The following is a 16,369-nucleotide window of genomic DNA, read 5'->3' on the forward strand; positions in this document are numbered from 1 at the left end:
GAGCGTTTAGAAAAAATATACGATCTGTATCACTTGAGGGAAGAAACATCATATTTGGTATCCAGTGTGAACGGAGCCTTTGATTGCATGTCATTTTTTGCCGTTTTCTTCGTGATGGGTTGCTCTCATACTCTTACAACCTCAAGCCTGTTTGGGGAAATATTAGACTTTTTAAAGTGGCCGCTCACTCGCTTGTTTACTTTACACTTTTGGTCCTTCGATTATGTGTATACTCTGTTTACAGGATTAGTGCTAATGAGTACACCCACTGTATGGATGGCAGGTGCTAACTGTGACATAACAACTACTTGAAGAACTGAGCCGTCCTTCACAGGGCTGGAGACTTCGCTTTTTCACTAGGAGCACTGGTGATTCTAAATGAAAAAAATGATTAGCACAAACATTTTTTTAGGAGCCTACAAAAAAAGTAAGAGCAATATGAAATGTCTTAAACATCACAATTTCATTATTAACACTCAAACAAGGTACACATGCACTCATACATATAAACACAATGCCATCATAAGGCTTACTGCAAGCCTCAATAAACACAGACAACATCCCTAAACTGTGCTAGCACTGTCGCTAAAACTAATGTAGGGCTGGGCGATATGGAACAAAACTCATATCCCGATTTTGTTTTGGCTGAATATTGACATGCAAATGCGAGTAAAATGCTTGCACTGTACAGCCCTGGTCTTTAATGCTTAAAAGAACTACACAAGGATTGAATGAAGTCAGAGTGTGCCCAACTACTGTTAGAATTCTAATTTGTATTGGTATCCGTTGTACATCCATCTTTTTTATAATCTCCTGAGAATCAATGTCCTCTGCAGTAAACATTTGTTTTTGTCTAACTATTTTTCTTTAGTCAGAGTTATACATTTTGAAAAAAATGACCCTGTTATGCAAAACACATGTTTTTTTTGGTGGAATGTACAGTAAAAACTTGTCAATAGTACCCACACAAGGGAAAAGGGGCAACTTGCCTATAATGGCCACCTCTGCTGGGTTTCACGTGGGGTCACATCTGGTTGCTATCGCCTCGTACTCAAATACATGGAGGAACAGTGTATTTCTAGCGAGAAGTCAATTGAAAGCAGAGTGAAAATGTCGCATACATGCATTGTTCCAATATCATTTTTTCTAAAAGTTACAGTATTTCAGAGTTCCTAAGATTGTCCATTATAAAAGAAAAAAACTTGTTAAAACAAACAAAAAACTCAGAGAAATTTTGCTGCTGTGTTCAGCCATTCGTCACGAAAGTTAAGTGAAGCCAAGTCAACAATATGATCATGTTTGCAATGAACACTTTGTCAAAGTCTGCATGAACTTAAAATAAACTGTAAAATCAAATACGGTGGTATCTCAACTTATGAGTGCCCTTACTCACAAATGTTTTAAGATCTGCTTTTTGTTATGCTTTACAAGGGAACTGCAATTTTGCCGGTCTTCACAATCATTATGAAAGACATGACGACAGATGGATTTTTTTGTAATGCATTCTAAATATTAAATACATGTAAATAAAAGTCCGCTTACAGCGGAGTCAATGGGAGGTCCTCAATTCCGCCCATGAAATCAAATAAATAACCATTCAAAAAGCGCCAACAATTTTTACATTTTGTGACTTGAATACTAACCAAGTATTAGTGGTAATGTTATTATAAGTGCTAACACAGACAAACTATTTATAGCGGCGCCGTGATCACCTCCGTGTGTCCTTATGTGTACTTCAATGAGTGGTCTGCTGTTTCCTCGCTTCCCTGCTCCTTGTAAGTTTATTGTAAATCATAATTCATGCCTCTCACCTGAAAAGTAGATGGCTGAGGATATAATCCGACAAGTTGGGACACCTTGACAGCCATTTAGGACCTGGAACTGGCGAGATCGACACGGAAAGCGCTTGTTCCCCCCGACCCTGTTTCTTTGCGAGGATTATGAGTCATTTTTCATCTAAATGGTAATATATGAACATCCTAATGACAGTAGACCTCGTACAGTATGTGATGTTTTAACATGTTTGATGGCTCGCATAAAGTCTGCAATTAGCAGAGATCAGAGATGAAGAAAAAAAAAAGCAAACGTTGTGATGTGTTTTTGAAATTAATGTGCACGCATGCTTAAAATTATCAAAATACGTAAATAATAAATGTTATTGTTACTACATTACATACAGTACAGGCCAAAAGTTTGGACACAACTTATACTCATTCAATGCATTTTTTTCATGACTATTTACATTGTAGATTGTCACTGAAGGCATCAAAACTATGAACTTATGCGGAGTTATGTACTTAACCAAAAAAGGTGAAATCACTGAAAACATTTTTTATATTCTAGTTTCTTCAAAATAGTCACCCTTTGCTCTGATTACGGCTTTGCACACTCTTTGCATTCTCTCGATGATCTTCAAGCACACCTGTGAAGTCAAAACCATTTGAAGCTCATCGAGAGAAGGCCAAGAGTGTGCGAAAAAGTAATCAGAGCAAAGGGTGGCTATTTTGAAGAAACTAGAATATAAAACATGTTTTCAGTTATGTCACCTTTTTTTGTTAAGTACACAACTCCACATTCATAGTTTTGATGCCTTCAGTGACAATCTACAATGTAAATACCGTATTTTTTGGATTATAAATCGCAGTTTTTTTTCATAGTTTGGCCGGCGACATATACTCCAGAGCGACTTATGTGTGAAATTATTAACACATTACTGTAAAATATCAAATAATATTATTTATCTCATTCGCGTAAGATTCCTTCTTTATTATGCATTTTCGGCCGGTGCGACATATATGTCTTTCATAATAATTGTGAACGATAGCTAACAATATGAAATAGCAGTAGACCAGCTTCCACAGTCTTCCCGCCAAAGTGGGCAACGTCTACCTACAGCTAAGCTTCCTGTGCTCACCGGAAGCAGCTCCCATATGCATTGTCCAAGCGGTCTGTCAATCCGGCCACCCTGCGAACCAACAGTGTCCTGCTCCCCCGGTCCTGTTGCTGCCCAGGGAAGTGTGATAGCAACCATCCCAGCACATCACTTGAAAAGCATCAATGCTTCTGCCACACTGCACGGATTGTGAGAGATAGCAATATAGGAATATATGATATCGACTGTAGAGAAGATACAATTCAATTGCTACTCACTTCTGTTGCTACACTGCAAAAAGTCAGTGTTCAAAAACAAGAAAAAAAAATACAAAAATTAGAGGTATTTTATTTGAACTAAGCAAAATTATCTGCCAATAGAACACGAACATTTGGCTTGTCAATACTTTCCAAAACAAGTAAAATTAGCTAACCTCAATGAACCCAAAAATACCTTAAATTAAGTATATTCTCACTAATAACAAGTGCACTTTTCTTGGTAGAAAAAAAAATGAGACCTTTTTGCTCAATATGTTGAAAAATATTCTTAAATGAAGTAAATGCTAGTGCCATTATCTTGACATAATGATATGCGCTCGGCATTACATTTCTTTAAACCAGCAAACTTATACTAAAAATGAATTTATTGTTCTTAATGGAAAGGCAACAAGGCAACTGCTTGTTACTCTCAGGGTCCCCTAGCCGCTCAGGCAAATCATATGGTCTAAAATGCATTTTTCCATCGATATCATGACATCATCGCGCCAAGTGCGTGCTCTTTCAGTCAATTAGTGCGCATATATACAGCCCGGCTCCCGGTCAAATGTTTTTTAATTGTAATTTTGAAGAATTTATCTGAATGTGCATGAACTATTTCTGTTCAAAATTGTTTGAAATGTCACAATTTTTCATGCTTGAAATAAGAAATTATTACTTTAAAAAAGCAGTTTTGTACTTGTGAGTGTTAATGACACAGCTTTGCATCAGTTGATATTCTAGTCTCAAGCATGTTTTACTCAATATAGGTCATCAAATCTCAGCAATAAGCGGTAATATCTTACTGAGATCATTTAGGACCAAAACATTTAAAACAAGTAAAACATTCTAACATAAAATCTGCCTAGTGAGAAGAATTATCTTATCAGACAGAAAATAAGCAAATATCACCCTTATTTGAGATATTTAATCTTACTTAGATTTCAGTTTTTGAAGTGTAGCTCTTTAGACAATAACGTGTTGACAGTAGTAACACTATACTGCTAGACAAGCTGTACACTGACTTCTCTAAAGTATATCTAAATTTACTTGGCTTTAATATTGTCTCTTGACAGGATATATAAAAACAAATTTTTGTTTTTTAAAGTCAGTGGAAGACATTTATTTGGCTTCTTCTTGGTGAAAATGCTGTATATTCTCTCCTGCCCTCCTTACTTACTTGCACAGCATTTGGGTTATAACTTTTAATATTCCTCTTCCTGTCCTTTTGAACTGTGTCTCTATCACACACACACACACACACACACACACACACACACACACACACACACACACACACACACACACACACACACACGGTGAAAAGCAGAAGTCGTTGATGTCGTAATTATCTTATGCAAATGCCATCAGCCAATACATCTCGTCTCATCCCAGCCAGGCTCCCACCGACCATAAACATAAGTCGGGTGAATTAGTAGGGATGTGATGTTCCTGCGCCTGCACTGCAATGTGTGTACTCGGCGTCCAATTTCCACCCCGCTGGCCTGAGTCACGGCTGCTCTTAGGGCACTTGGTCATATTTTTCGAAGCATGTCGGAGGGAGCGACACGAGAGGTTATTGAACTGCTCTCTGTTGAGAGGTCGATGTGTTTCTCAAAGCCAGATTGAAGCGACGAGGCTTGGATCGCTTCGTGTCTTACCTGCAGTTTTTGGGAAAAAGTACAACAACAACGACAACAAGAAAAAGAAAATAGTCTCATTAGTTTTGCTCTGAAGGAGTTCAACAGATGTGAGACTTGGCTTAACCATAAGCCTTCGGACTGGACTTAAGCTGTCACAGTGGGGAAAAAAAAGCCCAAACAGTACTTTTTTATCATGACCTAGAAATTGTACCTAATAGGAGAATACACAGAGATGCTGTAACTAAGCACAAACAATGACTGCAAGACTACAATGGCAGTTAATACATATTTTATGTGTGTATATATATATATATATATATATATATATATATATATATATATATATATATATATATATATATATATATAAAATTAAGTCTCATATAGCCGGGTGTCTCTAATGAGCTCAAAAATCATTATTAGCTGCGTCTGTAGGCAACCTATTAATGTAGTTTTAGTGAACTCCAGGTGCTTTTGAACTACCATAAGTAGTCAGCTTTATCTAGCTATGCACGCGGTCGGTATGAAAGTGTTTCGGGATGGGTACAGAACACCAGGGCACCAACCAAATTCCGTTGGTTCTATCGAGTTTTAGCTTCACATAAAATCAAACTGTGCCATATTTTGATTAGTTTGTTCCTTGTGATGTCACGTTCGGTTGCACACCGGCTCAAGCACTTGGCGAGGAAACAGGCTCAAGAAGCACTCGTTGCGGACTCAGACAAACTACCTCGGGGTAATGTTTCAATTTTCAATGCCAACAAAGCAAGTACGCGTGGTAGAAAACACTCAAACGTAAAGTAAGGCTCCACGTTTCCAAAATGTGCTAGCTCGATGCAAATTCACATTGGCTTTACCATATACTTGCTACCGATTAGTATTAGCGATTTTACATGGTGGTTTCAACACCTCCAAATTTGGTAATAAAACTACAACTAAGATGCACGTTAAAAATAAACAAGAAGTGTGTAATAAATACAATACTTACAGTACTTTGTAGGGCACATTCAGCCTCAGGTCAAATGCTACTTCCGAACTAGGCAACACACAGTAGCCTATACACTTATTGCCATTTAACGTCTTGGCATGCAAAATCTAATATATAATACTTGCAAATGAGACTCAGAAATGTTATAAGAAAATAAGATACAACAACTGGACAGCATAGTTATCACATTCAGCTGATTTTTAAATATTACATACCGTATTTTTCGTATTATAAGTCGCAGTTTTTTTTCCTAGTTTGGCCGGGGGTGGGACATATACTCCGGAGCGACTTATGTGTGAAATTATTAACACATCACCGTAAAATATCAAATAATATTATTTATCTCATTCGCGTAAGAGACGAAGCAAATGTCCGCAATCGTCACACACACGTCAGCAATCGTCACACACGTCAACTAATAAGAATTCAGCGGGGGCGGGTCATGGCAGAAGTGCATTGTGCGTCATGGCAGAAGTGCATTGTGGGTCATGGGATGCTAACTGCTGCTACATCCGTAGCTATTAAAATGGATTATTTCAACATTGGCGGTAACTTATAAAAACTGAGAAGGGATGAACAAAAATGGCACCGAAAAGGAAATCATATACTGCAGATTACAAGCTGGACGTAGTGAAATATGCAGCAGAAAACGGCGATCGAGCAGCAGAAAGAAAGGAAACGGCGCATACCAGAGGCGACACCGGGGAGGAAGATTTCATGGGATTTAGCGATCGGGAGTGACAGATTTTTTGGTAAACGTATAGCATGTTCTACATGTTACAGTTATTTGAATGACTCTTGCCATAATATGTTGCGTTAACATACCAGGCACGTTCTCAGTTGGTTATTTGTGCGTCATATAACGTACACTTATTCAGCCTGTTGTTCACTATTCTTTATTTATTTTAAATTGCCTTTCAAATGTCTATTCTTGGTGTTGGATTTTATCAAATAAATTTCCCCCAAAAATGCGACTTATACTCAGTAGGCAACAGTGCGACGTATATATGATTTTTTCCTTCTTTATTGTGCATTTTCGGCCGGTGCGACGTATACTCCGGAGCGACTTATAGTCCGAAAAATACGGTATTGTATATTAAATATAACACACAAAATTATATGTTATTTATTAACACATATAAAAGTACCGAAGAATGGTACCTTTTAGTACTGGTATCGATTCCCAGGTACCGGGAATTGCTACCGTATTGGTTCAAATGTGAAAGGTACCCCTACGCGGGTTACACTTGTTGTACTGTTGTTTAGAATAAACTCCTTCGCAGTATTAATGCTGCCTGAGCGGGTTTCTTATTACAACATCGATTCAGTTGCTGTTGCGCTACTGTATATACATGTTCATAAATTACCATGTGGTCAAAGAGTTATGTTTTTGGTCACTTTTGCATGTACTGCAAACCATTATTTAAGTAAAACGTTTAAATAACTTTCTCTTGCTTCCAATTAACCCTTTAGGTCAGGCCTGGGCAATTATTTTGAGTTGGGGGGCCAAATTTAGAGAAAAAAATATGTCTGGGGCTGGTATATCTGAGTTTGAGGAACACTAATACAAAACCTCACAATAATGTCTGATTGAATGCTAAAAACGTTATGAGAGACCGCCTTAAAAAACGGTATGGAATTTTAAATACACCCAGAATGTACATGAAAATAAAGAATGGGGGATTTACAATATTAACTATGAACAATAAAACACTGAATAATGTCAACATATGAACCCTCTCGATCGACATATTTTACAATCAAGCGAAACGCAACAAAAATGGAACAAACACAGCGAAATGTGAACGCGAAGGGAAAAAAAAACCCCCACCTACAATCTGATACATCACTAAGCTTTAAGAACTTTGTTGTAAAAATCTCCTTCCGCGTCTGTCCCTGACACCCGCATTTCAGGCTGGCCGCTCTGGAAACGCTCTGTGGAAGCGCTCCCCACCCACACTGCTTGATGCCTCGTCTGAGCTGCTGTGACTTAGATTACCATAGTAACTAATTAGATTACCATAGTAACTAATTAGATTACCATAGTAACTAGCATATCATGCAAAAGCGCAGATTTCAACCATTGAAATACTTTGTATAGTTCAAGACTTACGGTCATTTGAAAACATCGCTGCACATCATAATGACAGCTACAGTTTCCATCTTAAAGTTTTTAGGAATGTCCGGGGGGCCAGATTGAAAAGCTCAACGGGCAGCATGTGGCCCCCGGGCCTTAAGTTGCCCAGGTCTGCTTTAGGTAGATTTTTGTCATACGTGAATAGCGTACCATTAAAACATGTCTACATGAAAACATTTATTTTGTGAATACAAGAAAGGCTTTGATTATTCTTATTCAGTATATTTTGTCGTAATGTCCTAATTACAATTGCCCAACACAGAGAAAAACCACCTGCAAATACCCTTAACTATCAGCTCTGTAACAATACCTCCTCTTTCTTCAGGCTGACCCAAAGGAACTGATCCGCCTGGTCACCCAGCATGTTTCTTCGTATTCCGGTTGGCCGGAGGAGCTTCAGGGTTTGATCGCACAGCTTCACACGTACAACGAGCGCCTGACCGACTTCACCCAGGCGCAGGTGTTACAGGGGCTGGGCCGCGGCGTGGATGTGCTGAGGTTTAGCTCCGACCTCGACTACAAGAAGGAGACCATCCTCGGCCTGGCGGAGTGAGTCATGCACGCATTCTGTATTACAGTTTATTTTAACAGGGCTCGGGTTCTTTTTAAAGTTTGCTTAATTGTTATTTAAGACCGTTTTCCGATTTTTCCTACTTTTTAAAGAAACCAATGAGTTTTGAAGTTTTGCTTTTATTTGATCAAAATCTAGTTGTATGATACTGACTGCATACAGTTCTGTGTATAATTTGGTATTTCAATTTTCTTTTCATTAAGGGATATTGAAACATTTTTTAAATACAAAAAAAGACAAAAAAGAAAACTGAGAAACAAAGGGTTTTTCTTCTTTGGTTTTGAAAGGAAAAATGAAGATCCCCAGGAAACAAAAACGGAAATACAGACCAAAACGTATGGTTTTTCATAGAGTTTATTTTCAAAGTAAAAGCGGGGATACTACAGTACCCGTGTGTCTGGCTAAAATGTATTTGGAGCCCTACACATAAAATATTTTAGACAAGGCACAATGAGGTCTGACATCTGCATACACAGATATTTATGTGCACATATAATACAAAAGTTTGGGCAAAAAGGGATTCGATCGTGCATCATAGCACACATTTTCCCACAGGATACTATGCGGTCCTGCCTCTAAAATTACTACTTCCGGCTCCGGTGTTGGGATATGAAAACACATCTATTTTGGTTTGCTTTTTAGTTTCAGTTTCTGTTGATATGTGTGTAGATATTTCTGTTGAAGTCTTGGAAAATTTGTGTAATATTAAAGTATTATTCTATCGAAAAACAAATTAACTCTCAGAAAACAAACCTAGAAAATAAAATGAAAGAATACCGAACTAAGCTGAATGTATGGTAACAAAGAGATTTGTCAATATTTTTTTGATGTATTTTCTTAACCAAAGGTATGGATAAATATTGTTTGTGGTTTTAAAGTGGCTTTCGTTCACCTTGGGTGGTAATGAAAGAAAGAAACATAAACATGTTTGTATTTTTCAAATTGTGTCTTTATCAAATTTAATAACAATATCAATAGTATTTTGTTTGCCTGGATTAAAATGTACTGTGAGACACGATCTAATAATTAATTAGTGCATTAATGAATTGTGTAAGATTAGTTATGGAAGTAATTATGAACAGTGCGGCAAACTATTTTTAATCAGAAAAGAAAATTGTTTTGACAATGCTTTGTGCAATTGTTTCAATTAAGAGAGTGGTGGATGAAAGTGAAATGTGTTGCTCATAATTAAGCAAGCTGCTTTGTGCATCCATTATATCTACACCCCACCAAATACTTCTCTGCATGCAACCATCATAATATAGCCACTTGATTGTGTGTCAAATCTGTTCTTTCATATTGGAATGTGATGAGGTGATAAATTATGTGTACATCATCTTTCAATAAGATACATGTGCTTGTGAAAGTCTGATAATCTAACAAGGAGCTTCTACATTTGAATGTTGCATATCATTAAACTTCAATCCTTTTAATTCCTCAAATATTTTTTATGCAGTACCAGAAGGAATCACAATTTTTAATCCATGACTTCCACCAGTTCAATTTCAGGGTACAATTTAAATCAGTGATTCTCAACTTGTAGTACATGTACCACTAGTGGTACCAGAGCTCTATCTCGTGGTACGCCAAAGAATCACTTGATTAAAGTGAAGTGTTTTATTTTGCTATATTCAAACAGTGTTACTGTTCAAAGTCAACTGTGTGTAATTTAATGTTACAGTGGCAGAAAAATATTAAATATACTTGCCAAATAGTTTTTAATGAATATGTAGGCCTACAACGCTACTGTATTTTTAGGATTGTCATTATGGTGGTACTTGGGGAGCAAAGTTCTTTCTGGGGTGGTACTTGGTAAAAAAAAAAGTTTGAGAACCACTGATTTAAACAATCAAAATCTATAGCTCTTAGTCCTCCATCTTTATAGTTTTTCACCATGTTGCCATTTTCTTATATAATGAGTCCTATTTCTCCAAATGAAATTAAAGTTGAGTTGTTTTTGTTTTTTTATTGTTCTAGTAGGTATGCAATGAGAATATGCAAAATGACTACATCTGGATAAACTTTCCATTTTTGTTAAGTAAATACATCTAAGTATGACAAATCTCTTTGTTGCCATAAATTTAGCTTAGGTTGGCATTCTTTAATCTTATTTTCTAGATTGTTTTTTTTTCAAGCTACCGTATTTTCTTGACTATAGAGCACGCCAGGATATTAACCACACTCACTAATATTTAGGGGGAAAAAATATTTTTCCATATATTAGCCGCACCGGACTAAAAAACGCAGAAATATACGCTGCGAAATGAGTTTTTACATAGAAAGATTCTGTAAATGTTTATTTACATACCTTAATTGTTTCCAAATGGTGTCTGTTACACGGCAGTAAAACGGTTGATCAAACAAAACAGAAGTAATTGTCATGGACCCATCTGCGAAAGCTAGCTTTTTAATCAGCTAAATAGACTCAATACTTACACAATGATGTCTTGGTGAATTTACTGAGGAATTTGTGAAGCTGAAACAATACAAAAAGAATGCCGTTGTAAATTAATAATACCAACACAGACACTCTTAAATGTGTTAGCATATTAGCTAATGCTAATGACGCTAGACTCATTAATTAATGCTTAAAAACACTCCTACAAACATCACACATGGGACGGTTTAGTAAGTACAAACAGTTTTAGTTATACTGTAAAACTTACAAACGTTGCTTGGAGTTATGAATGAAGACTCCATGCGAGTATAAATGCTATGGATGGCTAGAACACTGAACGGCAATTATACTTCCTGTTGAAAGCATTACAGGTAAATGGAAGGACACAAACTAGTCCAAAAGATGGTGCCATAACACAAACACATTCTCAGTGTATTTACTTAAAAAAATAAAAAATAAATAACTTTCTATTATGGCTGTCAGCGAAGCAAAATCATCGTCTTATAAGCGGCAGGGTTCAAAGTGTAGGAAAAAAGAAGCGGCTTATAGTCCAAAATTTACGATAGTTGTTTGTTTTTAACAGGGGTTAACTTCTTTTTAAACTTGTGCGAGAGTTGAAATCAGAGTCATAAGAGGTGCATAATAAACAACGTTTTTCAAGAAAATGTTTAAAGTGTTCTTACATTGTTTTGTTTTTTTAACAGTGGTTAGCTTCTTTTCAGACTTGTGTGATAGTTATGGATGTAAAACATTGTTTTTGGTAACAGTTTGACCCCGGGACAGATTTATTCTAGTCCCATGATATCCTATGAAATAAAGACTTTCCACAAGAGTTGTACGCAATACCACAGTACTGACGGCGTGGCGAAGTTGGTAGAGTGGCCATGCCAGCAATCGGAGGGTTGCTGGTTACTGGGGTTCAATCCCCACCTTCTACCATCCTAGTCAAGTCCGTTGTGTCCTTGGGCAAGACACTTCACCCCTAGCTCCTGATGGCTGCCTGTTAGCGCCTTGCATGGCAGCTCCCGCCATCAGTGTGTGAATGTGTGTGTGAATGTGGAAATACTGTCAAAGCGCTTTGAGTACCTTGAAGGTAGAAAAGCGCTATACAAGTATAACCCATTTATCATTTATCATTTACTAATAAAGTACCGTGGTACTTTATTACTAATGAATTAAAAAAGGTACTACACTGCCTTTGAAAAATAATGGAATTTTTTTTCTTAATGGACATGGTGCACTGTGGTGACATTGCTGGTAGTAAGAATTGAGACGCATGTCGCGAGTCAACACACGTACATAGCATTTGCAACCAGATGCAAACCAGAAACAGACTAGGTACAGAATATAATAGAATATAATGCCTTTTATTGTCACTATACACAGGTACAATGAGATTAAAAGCAACTCCAGTATCAGTGCGACAGTCTACAAACACAGAAGAGGAAAAATTAACATATTTTAGCCTAAAACTAATGATAAAAGTGGAGCTATCAACATTGAAGCGCTGCTTTAAAACGTAGCTACCAAGCAACTAATGTCCGTCTACATCAGACCTGGGCAATTTAAGGCCCGGGGGCCGCATGCGGCCCGTTAAGCTTTTCAATCTGGCCCGTCGGACATTCCCCCCAATTTTTTTTTAGATCTTTAAGATGGAAACTGTAGCTGCCATTATGATGTGCAGTGATATTTTAAAATGGCCATAAGTCTTGAACTATACAAAGTATTTCAATGGTTGAAATCTGCGCTTTTGCATGATATACTAGTTACTATGGTAATCTAAGTAGTTACTATGGTAATCTAAGTCACAGGAGCTCAGAAGAGGCGCCAAGCAGTGTCGGTGTGGAGCGTTTCCACAGAGTGTTTCCAGAGCGGCCAGCCTGACATGCGGGTGTCAGGGACATACACGGAAGGAGATTTTTACAAGAATGTTCTAAAGCTTAGTGATGTATCAGATTTATCAGATCGTAGGTGTTTTTTGTTTTTTAACCCTTCACGTTCATATTTCGCTGTGTTTGTCGATTGAAAGGCGGTGTGACGTTCATATATTGTCAATATTCAGTGTTTTATCGTTCATAGTTAATATTGTAAATCCCCCGTTCTTTATTTTCATGTACATTCTGGGTGTCTCACTAAGTAAAACATTTTTTTAATTCCATTCCGTTTTTTAAGGCGGTCTGTCATAACATTTTTAGCTTTCAATCAGACATTATTGTGAGGTTTTGTATTAGTGTTCCTAAAAATAGATATAACGGCCCACAGACACATTTTTCTAAAGTTGGCCCCCCGAGGCAAAATAATTGCCCAGGCGTAGTCTACAGTGTTTTAGCTACTTCTAAATCACTAAACCTTGCCTCCATAGCGACAAATAAACTACGGTTGAAATGGGTGGATCTATATAAATATTGACTGTAACGATACCAAGGACAAGAGCCGTATATATTCGATACTACAATGATTACACACTAATGAGATGTAATTTGGTCATTATTCTCTTTCCTTAATGTTCCTCTGTGTGTGTGTGTGTGTGTGTGTGTCTGTCTGTCTGTCTGTCTGTCTGTCTGTCTGTCTGTCTGTCTTTCAGGACGTTGGATGACAGCGTGTACGGCATCTCGATGTCGCTGGCAAAGCGCTACAGTGTTCCTCTGTGGGAGGTCCATATGACTCATCTGGAGTTCCTCTTCACAGACAGCGGGTACAAACACACACGCACACACACATCCACTCAGTTTATGCTGTTCTAACGTATGACCCTAATGTAGAGATGGTAGACACAACATTAGTGACACCGGCATGAGTGACATCCTACACAAAGATTGACCGCAAATAAGGTATACTGTATTAACTTAACTATCTATTCAATTGTAATGGAAGTATTTCACAAAGATAACTAGACAAGCACTTAGAGAGCACAGACCTCTGCCATCTCCCAATAATGGGAAAGCTTTAAAAAAAAAAACAGGACCCTGATCCGGATCACTCCTAACATCTAATCACCCGTTCCTTATTCCATTTCTGACATTTCCTGAAAGATGATTGAAAATCCACTTGTAACTTTTTGCGTTATGTTGCTAACGAACCAACAAACAAACCCCAGTGAATATATAACCTCCTGGCAGAGGTCATTTATCAAAGGATGCATTAAATCTGTCATGTCTGCGTGTGTTTGTCTGTCACTTCCAAACAGGCTGCAAGAGAGTTAACTCTTTGCAGGATAAAATGAATGGATTGAACCCTCTTGTTAGACATCCACTCTCTTGGTCTCTGTGGTTGGAGGCTGGGCTGCTAGCATACACACACACAGCCTTGTGACGTAAACATAAGGTAACATAGTAGAAATTATCCGGTTCCCACCCAAAATCGAATCATTTATTTCTGACGTAATTTCTGAACTTACCTGAACGTTTAATCAAAATCCATACGTAACCTTCTGAGTTATGTTGCTTACAAACAAACAAATTACATAACCTCTTAGTGGAAGTAAAAATGTCAAAAATGCATGAGAGGTATTTGTTACACAATACGGTGATTATTGCTGTCGTGGTTTGCAGTGGTGTAGTAAAATAATCAAAATATCGCAAATAACTCACGCTTTTTTGCTAATTTTATATGTTTACACTTAAAAAGACCACTTTGTGATGCTCAGTTTTAAGTCAGCGTCAGCTCTTCAACATTCAAACTATTCTAACAGTCATTCTATCAGCATTTCAGTTTAGCTTCAGCATCGGGGCAATTACATGCAATTCCGGTAAATTCTGGTTATGTGTGTATTCCAATTTTTTATTTTATATATTTACATTTTATATGTGTTTAGTGGTGTCCGCCCTGAGATCGGTAGGTTGTGAGTTCGAACCCCGGCCGAGTCATACCAAAGACTATAAAAATGGGACCCAGTACCTCCCTGCTTGGCACTCAGCATCAAGGGTTGGAATTGGGGGTTAAATCACCAAAAATGATTCCCGGGCGCGGCCACCGCTGCTCCCCACTGCTCCCCTCACTTCCCAGGGGCTGATCAAGGGTGATGGGTCAAATGCAGAGAATAGTTTTGCCACACCTAGTGTGTGTGTGTGACAATCATTGGTACTTTAACTTTAACTTTAATGAGCATGACAAAATATTAGACACAAATATTAAACACAACTTTCTATGCAGTTTTACACTACTGCAAAGTACAACAAAAAATGAAGGCATTGTAATAACATGTTTTTTTAAACATTACATTTTTTTAATTTAATTTTAAATATATATACATTTTCATATATTTTGTCTAGTGGTCCGGTATTTCGTGACATGAGAGGGACAAAATATTAGACAGAGCTCTGCAGTTTTTCACCACTGCAAATTACAATGAAAAATGCTTGTAAATTATTGATAATATTTCTATGTAATATCTATTGTTATTTAATTTCAATATATTTTTTTGTTTGTTATTGTTTTATTTTTACATATGTGTGTGCGTGTGTTGAGTGTGTGTAGGTAATATGTAAGGTGATGGATGATAGAGGCAGGGTGTCCATGAGACTATAGTGTTAGTACACAATGATGTGTGTGTGTGTGCGTGTGTGTGTGTGTGTGTGTGTGTGTGTGTGTGTGTGTGTGTGAGTGTGTGTGCATGCACGTTTTCTACAGGGTCCTTCAGGGACGTGAACCACAGCATCATTTATTGGCTTTCCTGCAACAGCCCGTAAAGCGTTGAAATGACTTCTCTTAGATGTGAGGGATGTCAGTAATGATTTGTCCTTTTGCTAATTGATCACATGCTGTATGTGCACGCTACACACTCACAGGTCATTTCATTAGGTACACCCTCATGCCCAATATCCACCCTATACACAGATTACAACACTTCCAGCATGTCACTCCAAACCTAAAATGGATATTTGAACCATTGAGTCAATGGAAAACTATACTGCAGCTCTGTCCCGGTGGTTACACGGCTTAAGATTATACACTCGTGAAAGATTCCTTCAAAAGGGATGCGTGCTTAGGAAGACATAATTACATTTCACACACAAGGAGGCGCATGTTTTGCCACAACACCAGTTCGAATTTTCGAGCAAACTGCAACAAATGTGTGGTCTATACACATTTGAAGCTGCTTCTAAGGTACTTATCCTCACCATCGTAGCTAGAAAATGAAATTCAAGTTATTTAGCTAAAATACGCTTCTTCCAAGTATCTTTGGAGGACTATCAATCATCAATCAATCTTTATTTATATAGCCCTAAATCACAAGTGTCTCAAAGGGCTGCACAAGCCACAACGACATCCTCGGTACTAGAGGAAAAAGAATGGCTAAGCATGCTACACACACACAATGAGCAGGACAACACAAGACGCTAATTGCTAATGCTTCAATATAAAGTAGGGGTAATCGATCCAGATCACTAGGCCTGGGCTGGTATTCGATAAGTCAATTAACCGACGCTAAATGAAAATTACGTCGGTAAGTTTTCCAGCGTCAATTATTTGCTTGGATTTAGATTTTTTCACAATATTGATTATT

The 16,369-nt window shown here is 37.6% G+C and overlaps 1 protein-coding gene across 4 annotated transcripts in view; it reads left to right on the top strand.

Annotated features, from left to right (window-relative positions):
* Positions 1-16,369, top strand: part of nbas (NBAS subunit of NRZ tethering complex) — a 377,838-nt gene that overhangs the window by 238,036 nt on the left and 123,433 nt on the right. For all 4 annotated transcript variants that reach the window (XM_061929010.2, XM_061929012.2, XM_061929011.2 and 1 more), the window contains exons 42-43: positions 8,220-8,443; positions 13,448-13,558. In XM_061929010.2, the coding sequence (XP_061784994.2) occupies positions 8,220-8,443; positions 13,448-13,558 (335 nt within the window). The remainder of the gene's footprint in view (positions 1-8,219; positions 8,444-13,447; positions 13,559-16,369) is intronic.

This window comes from Nerophis lumbriciformis, linkage group LG34 (assembly GCF_033978685.3).
Source record: "Nerophis lumbriciformis linkage group LG34, RoL_Nlum_v2.1, whole genome shotgun sequence".
In the NCBI taxonomy this organism is placed as follows: domain Eukaryota; kingdom Metazoa; phylum Chordata; class Actinopteri; order Syngnathiformes; family Syngnathidae; genus Nerophis; species Nerophis lumbriciformis.